This window comes from Diospyros lotus, chromosome 6, assembly GCF_014633365.1.
Source record: "Diospyros lotus cultivar Yz01 chromosome 6, ASM1463336v1, whole genome shotgun sequence".
Taxonomy (NCBI): Eukaryota; Viridiplantae; Streptophyta; class Magnoliopsida; order Ericales; family Ebenaceae; genus Diospyros; species Diospyros lotus.
The window spans coordinates 16,211,114-16,225,115 of NC_068343.1; the positions used below are offsets into that span (position 1 = coordinate 16,211,114).

General features: G+C 33.4%; 1 protein-coding gene across 7 annotated transcripts in view; it reads right to left on the reverse strand.

Annotated features, from left to right (window-relative positions):
• Positions 1 to 3,246: 3,246 nt before the first annotated feature.
• Positions 3,247 to 14,002, reverse strand: part of LOC127804619 (uncharacterized) — a 28,682-nt gene continuing 17,926 nt past the window's right edge. For 6 of the 7 annotated variants that reach the window (XM_052341498.1, XM_052341499.1, XM_052341501.1 and 3 more), the window contains 12 exons: positions 11,356 to 11,519; positions 11,119 to 11,239; positions 9,458 to 9,682; positions 9,181 to 9,371; positions 7,858 to 8,025; positions 7,667 to 7,772; positions 6,597 to 6,734; positions 5,900 to 6,061; positions 5,616 to 5,816; positions 4,791 to 4,985; positions 4,509 to 4,580; positions 3,247 to 3,903 (listed from right to left, as the gene is read on the reverse strand). In XM_052341498.1, the coding sequence (XP_052197458.1) occupies positions 3,751 to 3,903; positions 4,509 to 4,580; positions 4,791 to 4,985; positions 5,616 to 5,816; positions 5,900 to 6,061; positions 6,597 to 6,734; positions 7,667 to 7,772; positions 7,858 to 8,025; positions 9,181 to 9,371; positions 9,458 to 9,682; positions 11,119 to 11,239; positions 11,356 to 11,519 (1,896 nt within the window). In that variant the 3' untranslated portion in view covers positions 3,247 to 3,750. The remainder of the gene's footprint in view (positions 3,904 to 4,508; positions 4,581 to 4,790; positions 4,986 to 5,615; positions 5,817 to 5,899; positions 6,062 to 6,596; positions 6,735 to 7,666; positions 7,773 to 7,857; positions 8,026 to 9,180; positions 9,372 to 9,457; positions 9,683 to 11,118; positions 11,240 to 11,355; positions 11,520 to 14,002) is intronic. The other variant, XM_052341503.1, reaches the window with a different exon arrangement.

The window sequence follows — 14,002 nt, forward strand, 5'->3', positions numbered from 1 at the left end:
AGTGAATAACTAGTATGGTCAATGACGACGACCTTCGATGGTGGTAGATGTTTCTTTGGTTGTTAATGGCGGGAGTTGAACGTGCTGGGTAACTTGAAACTAGCTGATGTAGCTAATGATGATGATGCAAATCCAATGGTTGAAATATGTCAAACGTTGATAATTATAAAATTAGATTGACAATAAACCATAGTCAAACCAATCAACCACACATGAACACAGAATTTACATGAAAAATCCAAATCGAGAAAAATCACGGGCATAAAGAATAAAATATCACTAAGCAAATATTGCTGGTATAAAAGTGATATTACCACACTCAAAATATCACTAAGCAAATATTGTTTCAACAAAAGTGATATAGCTGTGACTAATTTCAAAGCATTAGACACCTATTTGTAGACCTAAAATAATCTATAGATGTACACAGGGAACCATATCTTGATCAGAGATGATTCATGAGGTTATTCCTCCAGATGAGATAAATCTCACATAAAATTGAATTTAACAATATCATAATTATAGTCAAATTTAAAGTCATAATTACAATCAAATTAGGAGTTCGAATTTTAGTTAAATTTAAATTTCGAGTCACAATTGTAACAACATAAGAGTTTACACTCGACTAAATATGTTTTTGTAATTGAGTACTTTTGTCATATCTCTGGTGTAGCAAAAGCAATCAAGTACTCATGTTTATAATTGAGTAAATATTTATTTATACTCGAGTAATCTTCTCTTATAATCGAGTGAATATATGTTAGAATTTTTGGACATCTTTTACTCGAGTAATTGAATTTTGTAATCGAGTAATACATCTTGTGTACTAGAGTAATTTTTTTTTTTATAATCGAGTATTTATTGCAAGTTTGGACTAGATCAAAAGTAATTGAGTAATCAAATTTTATAATCGAGTATTCTTCATTTGTAATCGAGTAAAAGTTAATATATAATCGATTATATTTGAGTGGCAATCGAATATTTAATTGATGTCTCTGTAGAACAAAAATAATTGAGTATCTATAAAAAATACTTGAGTAAGGATAAAAAATACTTGAGTAATGTTGTGTTGAACCTGAAAAATATAATCGTTGCAAATGCATTTAATGCACAGTTTTGACCGTTAAGACTCCAAAATGGCTCTAAATTTTCTCTCATTTTTTTATCTTGATTTTTGAATTTTCTAATAATTATTTTATGAGAAAAAAGAATATTGTACTTGCAAATTTCATTCTCATGGCAGCAAATATAGAAGGAGAAGATAATGAAGAAATAATAGCTGATATTTGAATTCTTCCTACTTGTATCTCAAGAAAAAGAGTCCTTGAAGCATACAACTCCTACTAGCAAAAGAGAGAAAAAAAATTACTTTCACGTTCCTTTCATCTCTTTTTTATTTGTGAGAAGATATTTTTAATTATTTGATTTCAATCGTGTAAAAGCTTTTCAAAGTGCTTAATTTATATACTTCTCTTATCTTGTTGTGATTAGTGCTTGATCCCTTAAAAAATAAAGTGTAAGAAGTTTTAACCACTCTTTATAAAAGTTGTTTGTATTCTCTTACTGTTAAGCCATTGAAAAACATATATTTTAGCTTATCCTATAAAAAGATATAATGGATTATTGAAAATCTTGATAAGAAGCCAAGGGAGAGGAGTAGGTTAGTTGAGTCGAACCATTGTAAAATTTATGTATATTGCATTATTTATTTTCTTTTATTTTAACAAATTAAAATTTTACTTCTAGCAAGTGTTATTTTTCAGCAAAATTATTATTAGTTTTAATTCCCACAACAACGACTTTCTAAAACTTTAAAATAATCAATCTTTTTGTATTGAACTTATTTTACACTTATTATATATAATTTTGTCAAGATTATATTTAAAACATTAGTGTTCTAGTTTAAAAAAAGTGCAAATTATTTTATCCAAAGATTTTTTAAAATCAAGAGAATTTCAAATTCACTCAATTCACCCTGTCTTAAGTGTATTTTTTCTTACACATATGCGTAGTCATTTTTAACATTTTTCATAAGTCATTCAAAATAGTATTCATGAAATCAAAAATTATTATGTCAAGTAATGCAAAAAAGAAAAAAAAAATTTGCTCATAACCCTAAGCCTAGTAATGCCCTTGAAGAATAATTGTTATGTTTCTTAGCTCTTTCCTCCTTCCTTAGCCCATGCTTCTTCCTCTCTTGCTTTTTCACATTTTTGTGGAAATGAATCTTTACAACCATCCTTATATATATATATATATATAAATTTACATTATATTTTTATTTTTAAAATTTCTAAGTAAAAATGCTGCAGCACTGTTGTGCTGCATGCAACAATGTATGCTGCATGTGTTATACCATCCTTTCCACCCTTTTTTTCATTTATCTCTTTTTTTTCTTTCTATATTAAGTTTTTTTTTTTATAATGTGATGGACGTACTTCAAAAACTCAACAATCATTTCAATGTGGTGAATACCAAGTTGCTTATTTGTGTGATCTGCATAATTCCATGTGATTATTTTGTTGCTTTTGATAAATAAAAGTTGCTTCAATCTTCTTTAGCTTTATCTATTAGATTTCTCAAAAGTAGATGTTATAGCACTTGAAAGCCAACTTTGAGACTTATATTATTGACATGAGATCTAATAGTGAGTTTTCTTAACTTCAAAGTATTAGTGATCTTTCTCAAAAGTTAGCAAAGACAAAAAAGAATGTTTGTGCATCACTTGGTTAATTTACTTGTGAGATTGACTTTAATTCTATTCTACTTGTTACCACATCAGTGGAGAAAGACTTTTTTTGCTATGAAAATGGTGAAGAATCAATTGCGCAATCGAACACAAGAGATTCTTAAATGAATACTTGTTTGATTACATACATTGGGAAAAATATATTTGATGATATTGACAATAAAACAATTTTACAATATTTCCAAAACATAAAAACTTGTCTCAAGTAGAGAGAGTTTCAATACATTTATTTCTCTTTTTTTTTTTCTTTTAAAAATATCAATTAGATATGTGAATCTTATTGTCGAATAAAATTGTTTGTTGTATTTAGTTAATGTATTACGAATAGAATTTTATTTTTATGCAAAATGAAGTTTTATAATTTATAAATTTTGTGAATTGATAATTTTAATTATAGATTGTGCCTCCACTAGATAAAATTCTTGGATGTTCCCCCTGCACATCAAGTGATACATCTCAAATTGCAAAGCAACAACAGAAAAATAAGAGGCGGCTCATTTATTTTTGATCAAACGTCCAATCTTCTGTTTCCTCATTTCCTCTTTCTTTCCCAAGTACAAAGACATGCAACAGAGAAAAAAATTATGACAGTTTCAACAAGAAGTACTGTAAGAAAGCCATTAGACTGCAACTTCCTTGCTATAATTGGGTTAGCAGCAGCCATCAGGAGCACATAAAACTTGCAACAAAATCAAATTCCAGTGCCCAATTTGTTCACACTTGGATCTCCCAAGTACAAGGTGACCATGGAGGCCATGGCAATTGGTAGTCTCATCAGAACAAGCAGGCTGAGTTGCTCTACCTCTACAAAATTGAGTCTGACTTTTTCCTCCTGCGAACCGGTGAAGTGTTGTTCAGTCCCTTCTGATTCTGATATCAACTATTCAACCGCAAATACTGGATCAGAAAGTGGCAGCATCCTCCCTCGCATTCAGTACAAGGAAATATGAACATGTAGATGCATCCCTCTAGCGCTTTTAGTATACGTAGGGGAGCCAGGCTCAATAGTAGTAATTGTCATCATTGCAGTTCATGGCATCTTTACAGAGCATTGAGCGCACTGCCATCATGGATCGGGGTGGCTCGAGATCCTTTTCATGGTGGGCATTCCCAAGCAATTGTTGCATTTGTGATGCAAACGTGTCATCCAAAATCTGCATAGATTGCTCAGACCAGTGTCAGTTAATCAGATCATGAAGCAGAAAGTAAACCATTTGTATCGGTTAATCAGACTGACAATGGTTTTACTTGCACTTGTTCCGTTATATCAGACAATCAAATAAAGCGGCAAATAGTTGTTTAACATACAGTTTGTATATATTTGATAACAACCAACAAATAGTGGGATGTTAGGGAAGATGCATTATTAAAGGATAAATGACTATTAGTTACTCAGTATGATGATTATAGTCAGTCCAGTCTAGTGTAGCTACAAAGGCATCTTCAATACATTTGTCATGAAACAGTATCGGAATCTGATCGTGATAAATATGTAATTCAAAAGTCTCCATCACATAAGAGCTAGAAGACGGCTCCAAGACTAAAATAAGATTTTATTTTGCTCCTAACATGCAAATTTATGTGATGCAGAAGTTCAATGCTTCAAATTCATTTATAAATGGTTAAAAAACTAAAGAACATAGAAACATGTACCATTGTAAAAGATAAAGATGAAATGCCATCAATCTTACACTTGGTTAGCATAAACAAGGCTGTGATAAGGAAGAACTGATTTCCTAAAGAAAAGCAGGGTGCTTACAGAGACAGCAACTCGTGAGCTTTTATACCAGGACCTATTCTCTTTTCTGTTCTCCAAGAACCTCAGTACATCCTGCAACAAAGGAGAAAGAAATACACTTAGCCTATGTTTGGAACAATGATTTTTTGACAGAAAGGAGAAGAAAAAGAAAACAACATGACTTGTGTACATGTAGTTACATGCATGGACAAAAAAAAAAAAAAAGTGTCTTTTCTTTTCTTTTCCTTCCACAAAATCTAATTCCAAGCATAACAGAGAGGTAAAACTCTGCAGCATATATACCTGTCCCATCCGATCCCAGAGTCCTCGGCAGATTATTATGAACAATTGAGTCTCAAAGATAGTATGGAGGTGATCAATGGTCTTCATCAGGAGTTCCTGTAAAGGCTGCATTCTACTTCGTATATCGGATTCTACAACAGTTTCTTTTGAGTCTTGGATTATGTTCTTCAATTTAGTTTCACCTTGCATCCTTGTCTATATAAGGGAAAGAAACAGGTGAGGAACAATTTCCTGTACTGCATGACAATTATGCACAATGAAAAACTATTGGTTGCATAAGAAAACTTACTTTAATTCTATATCTTAAAAGGTATTTTTTATTGATATGAGACCACTTCCAAGACAAGATCATCATTTGCTTGAATTAAAAGCATACTTACTCTTCAGGAATGTATATAGAAAAAAACTAAACAACTAGCTTATAATAACTGCTGATGATGTCAATGTGGGTATATAGGATAAAGATATCTATGAAGTTCCAAAGGTATTCATTCATCCAAGCAGATAATCATCATGTGACAGTGCACAATCCCAGGTTTAGTTACAATTTTAAGTGATCTCAAAAACTGTATACCCATCACCACATGAACATGGAGTCTGCGATCTTTTACTAGTGTATATATAAATATACCGAACATCATATTGGGCATTTCTCTCCCAAGATCCAAAAAAGAGTTTAAGAGGTATTCATTTGCATTAATTACTTGTTCTTCACTAACCATAGGCAATCCATATATAACTGATGAGCTAAGAACTGTAAAACATGATGCAAGACTAAGAGTGACTAATAAGTAGTAAGACACTAATGCTTTGAAGAGAACCCACATTTTCAGCAAGTTTCTCTACCATTGCTTGCATGTAATTTCTAAATTTGGATCGCATCATTACTGTTACTTCACTGAGATACTCTCCTGCAACAGCATTTCCACTCTCAGCCATGCAAGCGCCCCATGACCTCACCTGGGCTTCTATCTTGGGTTGCAGAACATCAATCATGCATTTCAAGGAATTCAAAAGAATTGCCAGCTGAAAAACAGGTAAAGGTTATTCTCTCTGTGCCATAAGAAAGAAACAATCCTCAGAACCTAGGTAAAAGCAAGAGTGATCACCTCCTCGGGGACAACATAAATGCATATACTGCCTTTGGTGATTCTCTGTACATATTTGAGGCCAACTTTTATGGGTGTTATATTTTCCTTCAACGGGGACAAAACATCAGCATACTGCTTGTGCAAAGCTTCGACGATTGCCTTTTCAACATCTGCTATAGCCTTTTGATGGATATGCACACACACAAAATAAGAAAATAATTAGGTTCTCAACTTGTAACTTGAAATATTTTTATACAGAAAAAATGGAAAATTTTTGGTGGGCTAAAAACCAAGAGCTGAACTGTTTGAAAACCTAGCAGATGAGCAGCAGCTATATCATCCTCAGCATTATATAGCGGGAGAACCTCCCCATTCCATAGATTTTGGGCCTTCTAATCCCCAAGGCCAGTCTAGCCAATCTATTGAAGGCACAGCCCGTTTGTTTTCATATAAAATAATTCCCCTTCTAGTGCCTTCAGGTGAATGACATTTCTAGACACACAGAATTGTTGAAGGAACAAACCAAACATAGAAAGAAAATGGCAGAATGGAATCTCAACAGAAGAACTGGAGAGACTAATAACTATGGCATAGCCCCTTTAGAAAAACATAAAAAAAGGGCACCAAAAAGGATCTTTCCTTATGTTGAATCCTTTATCATCCAATAAATAGAATGTAAAAAGAGTTAGAACAAAGAGCAGACACGAGGACATACATTTTCCAACACAAAAGTGTATTCTGGCCACCGACAAGTAATGACTTCATATTCTTTCAAGGTCTCCTTCAACCGGTCATACATATCATCAACAAAAGGAGTTGCAGAATGTTGTGCTCTAACACCAGACCAGCCTGCCTGGAAGTAAACAACTTCAAGTTGGTTATCAAGCATGATTACACAATGAGATTTGTTCACAGGACTTTTTTTTTATGCCATTAAATTTCTTATCTTCTTACTTGATTTCTGGTCATCAAGAGCCATTCAAAATTGCCATGACCCATTCATAAAAAGCCATATGCAAAGTACCAAGAATTTAGTACATTTATAACAGGCTTCTGGTTATACAGATTATCAAAGACATGTATCATGGAACAAAAAAAAAGTGTTAGAACTTCTGGAGTTGATATTGAGGCTTTTATCAATTGGATTGCATCAAAGATATTGGGCCAGTGAGCCTTATGATAGGAAATATAATTTTTGATTTTTACGGATTTAGAATTTTCAATTTTAGTAAGATTTGGTTAGGATTAATAATTAGTAAGATTTGTTATTTTTAGCAAGATTAGATTAGGTTTTACATTTAGAAAGATTTTATAAGGTATTATGGTTTATCTTTAGCCTATAAATGGGCCTTATGGATGTACTCAGAATATAGCTTGATTATTTTGGATGATATTGAATTTTTCCTGATTTCTCTCTCGACTTTGCTTCTTCTTCTTCTTCTTTCTTCTAAAGCTTCTCCTTCTCCTTCTCCTCTTCTTCTTCTTCCTCATTCCTCTCCTCTCTCTACTTTCAATTATTTTCCCTTGCTTGCCCGCACCACCTTATTTCTTTGTTTTAGTGAAGGATGAACTCACCAAACACATTGAAGAAAAGGTGTCTTGGTTATGTTATTTACAGATGACATTGTTCTGGGGGATGAGACAAAATAAGGCATGAATACAAAGCTCAAGATATGGAGAGACATCTTAATTAAAGTAGGAGAGATTCATTAACATTCAGTTCACTAATAAGTAAATCGTATAATATAAGACTGGATAATGCAACTTAAGACTTCAGACTCATACCTTATCAAGTTTACAGGAGTCAAGCAGAGCAAGGCGTTTGTCTTGAATCCAAGTTTTTATATAGGAGTGGAAGAGCTCTTTTGCATCAACTCCACCTTTGATTGGCCTAGGAAAAAATTTACTAGATGAGTAGAGATTCAACACAACCATATTGTTTAAAAGCATAAGAAGGGTGTAAGAATGATAATTACTCAATATTCCAGTGGGCAAGATCCTTTTGGAAATCAGCTGTTGCAATAACCAGTTCTGCCACGGGAGGTGAAGGACTATTTGGTGGACATGCAACCAAGAATTCATGCAATCGATTGCAAAGCTCCACGCTATATATGGAGGAAGAAAGATTTGGAAGATCTATGAAACTGGAAAAATCATTATAGACACCCATAGGTATTAGGCAGTAAGAATTAATTCTTAACATTGCAGTAGAAAAAGAAAACATGAGCTGACAACATAAAAGCACAAAAGACAATCTCCATGTCCTTGGCAAATGAGAATTATGATTCACAAGGCATGAGTCTTTCCCATATCTTCACGTGGTTGCCAGCCATGTCCACAGAAAAATAAGGACTTTGAAAGATAAAGCATGAGTAATAATTTATTGTCAAGAATTTAAATCAGAAAATATTGAAAAGAGAACCACATCTATCTATCATGGCAGGACACATTCAAAAGACCCTTCCCTTCAGTTAATCTTAATTATGGGTTACGGGAAGTTGATTTTAAATGAATAAGTTCTCTTTTTTTTTGGGAGGGGTGGGGTGTTCACTTTTAAGCAAGTAAAGTCCACTGGATTTTTATTTATTTATTTATGAACATTGTAAAGGCTGGATATGTTGTTGTTGTTGTTATGAATGTTGTAAGCAGATTACAGAGGTCAAAAAATAAGCATTTAAAGCTCGTTCAAGTGCATAGATCATCTTGTTTATAAATAAACGACCCTGAAACTAACTATAACTCAAACAGCATAAGACATCAAACAAAATCCAGGCCAACGTGAATGAGTTTCAATGATCTCACCAAGATCATAGACAAAAGTTAATGTCACAAGTATGAAAAGATACCAGAACACTGACTGTGAAAAGAAGCAACATGGAGTATAAATTTTTGGCGGGGAATACTCTCTCTCACTCTCTCAAATATGAAATGAAAAATTAGATCATATCAGAATCTGCTAATATACCATCAGTCTTGCAAAAGAACCAGTCAATTTTCATTAATGTATTAATAATTTCTACACCATAATAAATTTTTAGCAGATAAGTTAAGAATTTGATTAGTCCCATAGCTTCCTAATTTGGCTAGTATGTTTGGGAGGGATTGGTATATTTAGACACATGATCAAATTTCATCTTGTGAAATATTTGCAACAGAAACCCCATTTTCAGCAAAACATGGATTCATGTACCATTTTTAGATCTTTTCCCTGCCTGAAACATTAATTCACCTAAATACCATAATCAGCTATAATCAATAGCATCAAGCATTAATGTCTATAGGAACTCAATTTTAACTACCTGGGGAGCACATGCTGGTTGTGGATTTCCATATCGGTAAAAATTTCATTTTTGATGCTCAAACAAAGAGATTTCATCTTCTGATAAGCAGTAGAAAGAGCAACTGAATCCATAGATGTACTCCCATTATTGTTGGAAATAAACTCATCAGTTTCTGACAAGTGCCTTCTGGACCTCTTCTTGGCTGCAGTCTGGACAAACAACAACACTTAAGAAAGAGAATTGAAGATTTGAGGCTATGCCAAAACAGAATCCTGCACCACTTAGCTCTGAATACCTGAAAATATCGGCAGAGTTTTAACTGTGCCTCAGAAGAGAGTATGTCATGCAAAAGATTGTATAATTTCAAAGCTGGTTCTAGAGCAGGTGCAGCCAATCCAGTTGCAGGACTGAATGCATCAATGATCCCCAACTGCGATGATTCATCAAGTGACTTGTAGTTCTCAAAAACCAGAGCAAGAATCCTCTCAACTTGATCAAAAACTTCCCCCATGATGCGATTCTGTCAGCAATCCAAGAATCATTTCCCAATGTTAGAATATGTAAACATTTAGCAAAGGATACATTTGTCGGCTAGATGAATTCTAGTTTTCCATGCATTTCTAAGGCCTCGCCTTTTATAAGGTCATATAATTAATATCAAATCTAAGTGTCTCCAACAAGTTTTTCTTGGTTTTACTCTTCATCTTTTTCTAAATATTTATTTCATTCCATCCATTGTCCTCATAGGAGCTCTATTGGTGTCTCCTTCTCACATGATCACACATCTTTATCGCGTCTCATACATCTTATCTCCAATAGAGTCAATCTGACCTTATTAAAAATAATCTCATCTAAGTTTATCTTTTGTTGCATGGTCTATTTTAGCATCCTTATCTAGTTGCACTCATATTTTGCTCATGTTGGTGCTTTACTACCTAATATTCTACGTCATATAACAAAGATAGTCTTACAGTTGTCTTATAAAAATTTTCTTCTAACTTTAATAGAATCTTATTATCCCACAAAATGCCAAAAGTACTTCATCTCATTACAGATAATCAGATGTTAATAAGGGGTCAATCCAACCTTATTACAAATAACTCCATCTAATTTTATCTTTTATTGCATGGTCTATTTTAGCATCCTTATATGGTTGCACTCATATTTTGCATATGTTGGTGCTTTACTGCCCAAATTCTATGCCATTCAACAGAGATAGTCTTACAGTTGCCTAATAAAATTTTTCTCCTAGCTTTACTAGAATCTTACCATCCCACAAAATCCCCAAAGTACTTTTCCTTTTTAATTAACAACAATATGCCAAGCCTTTCCTCCATTATGTGGGGGTCGGCTACATGAATTCTAGCTTTATTCATTTCTATCTATGGTCTCATGTTTTCTAAGGCCCATATAATTTAGTATCAACATTAAGTGTCTCCCACCAAGTTTTCTAGCTATTCCTCTACATCTTTTGCTAAAGACACAAGAGCCTCTATTGATCTTCTTCTCACATGACCAAATCATTTTAATTGTGTCTCAAGCATCATATTTTCAATAGGTTCCATTTTACTCATCCTGCCTTAATTATATGGGTAACAACCTCATTAATCCTCTCATCTTTTTTGGGTTGTTGATCCAAGATATTTGCACTGATAGTTCACTTGAAATAAAAAGAAAATAGAAGTTCTGAATGCACAAGGTGGGGAAAGATTGCATCAAATTTTGAATGCCGCACAAAGAGTTGCTTGATGAAGCCATAAGAGCACTAAGCCCATGAGTAATAGTGCACTCCAAATGTCATTTTGAGCATTACTGACCACTCTACAACATGTACATGAGGTACAGTGACCATTATTTTGTGTGGGACAACACCTCCAAACTAATAAACCTCGTGCATGGAAAAAATGAACCACCAACTCCAAGTAGAAAATATTAAAATTTAAAACAGAATTCCACCTCTTGACGGCTCAAGGTGCCGTTGGCCTTGCCCTCCATCACTACAGGTAGTAGCAACTCGTGCACCAAGGACAGACAGTCAGCAGTGGGTGTTGCCACATCCATAACATAAGAAAGGTATCTACAAGACAATAATGCGAACTTAACAAATTACATAAAGATATATTGGACAGAGAGAGTGAGTGAAAAGTACTTCAGATAGTTTCCCCAATATAACATACAACCACATTCAATTACCTTAGTTTAGCGTATGCATCAGAAACTCCGTAGTATGATGCAAACTCAGTAACTAGCCACTTCCAGGGACCATGCAACAACAATTTTCTTTGTTTAAAATGCTGAATTTTCATAGCAACCTCTAGAACAAAGTCATATGCCACAGTTTCTGCAACAGTACCACACTAACAGAGAAAGAGAATGGAGTTAGTAGCAGAAAGTTACTTTAAAGGCAGTATAAACATATTCTCAATCATTTCTGCAGACATCTACTCAATAAATCCTTGAAATTACCATCATACAAATTATGGGGGTTTCTTTAAGTCTTTATGATAGTTTCGTTTGTGTGCCCTTTCAACAAGTTCTGATTTATTTTGAAATGCTCCACAGGTTATAGACATCACTCAAAGGATTTCTACATTTATCTGCCATCCTATTTTTCATATGGCCATGCATCTTTCTTCATAGATCCAATGATCATTATTTTTTCATCAATGATGGTGAAGGGAATACATAATTATTGAAAATCAAATTTAATAATGGTTGAATTTCACTTAAAAAATTAAAATTTTCTATTAACCAAATTCACAGCTGTGTAATCTTACACAATTTAAACCTAAGTATGACAATGACTAAGATTGCAATTGTGAAGGTAACAAAAGCAACAACAATAAAAAATAAATAAACCTAACATTTTGCATTAATGAACTCTCTTCCAGTTTGCAAACAGTACAGTAGATGTTTGTGATGTGCATGGAAGGTGTTGAGAGTAAAAATGTAATATAAAAGATAAAGTTAACCCTCTATCTAATAGTTTAAGCTTTTAAATGAGATCGTGGTTAACAATTCAACATAATATAAAAGCATGCAAAGATCTTGAGTTCAAACCTCACTGCTGAGCCAATATTTAAATTGTTGCACATGTTTTGACTAATTAACCCTCTTTTTAATAACTTAAGCTTTTAGATGAGATGGTAGTTAACAATTCAATAGAAAGAAATTAAAAAAAAAAAAGGCATTTCCAAAATTTTTATGGAACCTATGGACATTGTAGATTATGCTTGGGTGACTTGACACCTATTTTCACATGTCAGAATGCAGTTACACAGATATTATAGCTTTTTTTTTGCTCTTAGAGGTATTAGGCAACTTAACAAAATTAAAGTCATGGACCATTTGAAGCAACCTCAATGGACTTAAGAGATGGTTGTTATGACAGGGAAGTTTGTGCACCACTTTATGTAAACATATTTAACAGCTACAAGACTATCTTTTTATATGCTCAGAATATTGAGCAGTTAAATATCAAGTATCAACTTGTGCAATAATGAGCATAAATAGAATGAGATGTTATGGTAGATAAGCAGCCATACAAGAAAAGAAAGACTTAGAAACAAGATTATTTGTAATAAAGTTGGAGTGACATTTATTGAAGATAATATGCAAGAGGCACAACTAAGATGATTTGGACATATGATAAAAAGACCAATTAGACACACCTTTGAGGCAAGTGGATGGAATGAAAAAGTTTGTAGCAAAAAAGGTAGAGGAAGACCAATGAGAACACTGTGGCCTTAAACATGACACAGGATATAATGGCCTTAAAAAAGATATAGTCATTGACATAATTTTCTGAATTATTTGCATGGATTGTGTGGTTCTCCAATGGGTCGTACCAAACTTTATCTGCATTTCCATCAAGAAACCTATTAGAATTATTAGTATAATTGTAATTATTATATGTGTGTGTTTTATTTGTAATTAGGTTAAACTTATAGATATTTAAGACCCATTATGTTTATTATAAATAACAAGCTAAGAGAGGCTAATCTTTTATATTTTTCTCTCATAATTATTTTCCCACATAGTATCAGAGCCACCAGTGAGAAAAACCTTAGCCGTCACTGTGTATCTTTTTCTAGCGACCGTCAAACCCTAGTTGTCACCGTCACTACCCATGTAACATCCCGGTAATTCGGGGGCAGATAATAATCATTAATTTCTATATTTAAAGTTAACTAAGATTTATTGAGATTTTGTGGATTTGAAATATTCAGTGGAGAATATTAAATCTATTATATTTTTGAATAGGAATTAAATCACCATTAAGTGTTTATAATTAATAAAGAAAAATAATATTAATAAAATTAGAGAAGTTGCTGTGAATGGTGATATGTATATATGTAATGATATAGTATATTAATAATAATTATTAACTTAAAGTTAATGGAGGTTTATGCTAAGGTCACATTATATTAATTTAAAATATATCATGTGTGCATATGTCCCTAGCTTGTGAAGGTCAAACGCTGTGCTGGGAAGAAATGAGAGAAAAGTCAATTGAAAGGGAAATTGGCAGGGGCACGTGACTGCGTTCGGCGGAAGCTGGGATTTTCCAGCAAAGGGGGAACCAAAATGGTGCCGTTTTGGAGGGTGAAGGCGATGTTGATGGCTGCCACGCGGCGCTAGCTGGGTTGCCTTCTTTTTGCCTTTAAATTGCTGTTTTACAGCATGAATTCGCGGGCAGTAAATTGCAGCAACAGAAGAAGAAAAATGGAAGAAGAAGAACAACGCGTAGGGCCAATTTTTGGGAGGAAATTCAAGATTAAAAGAGGTTTAATCACGATTTAATTAGCCAGGTAAGTAGATAATTAGGTATTAAACATTT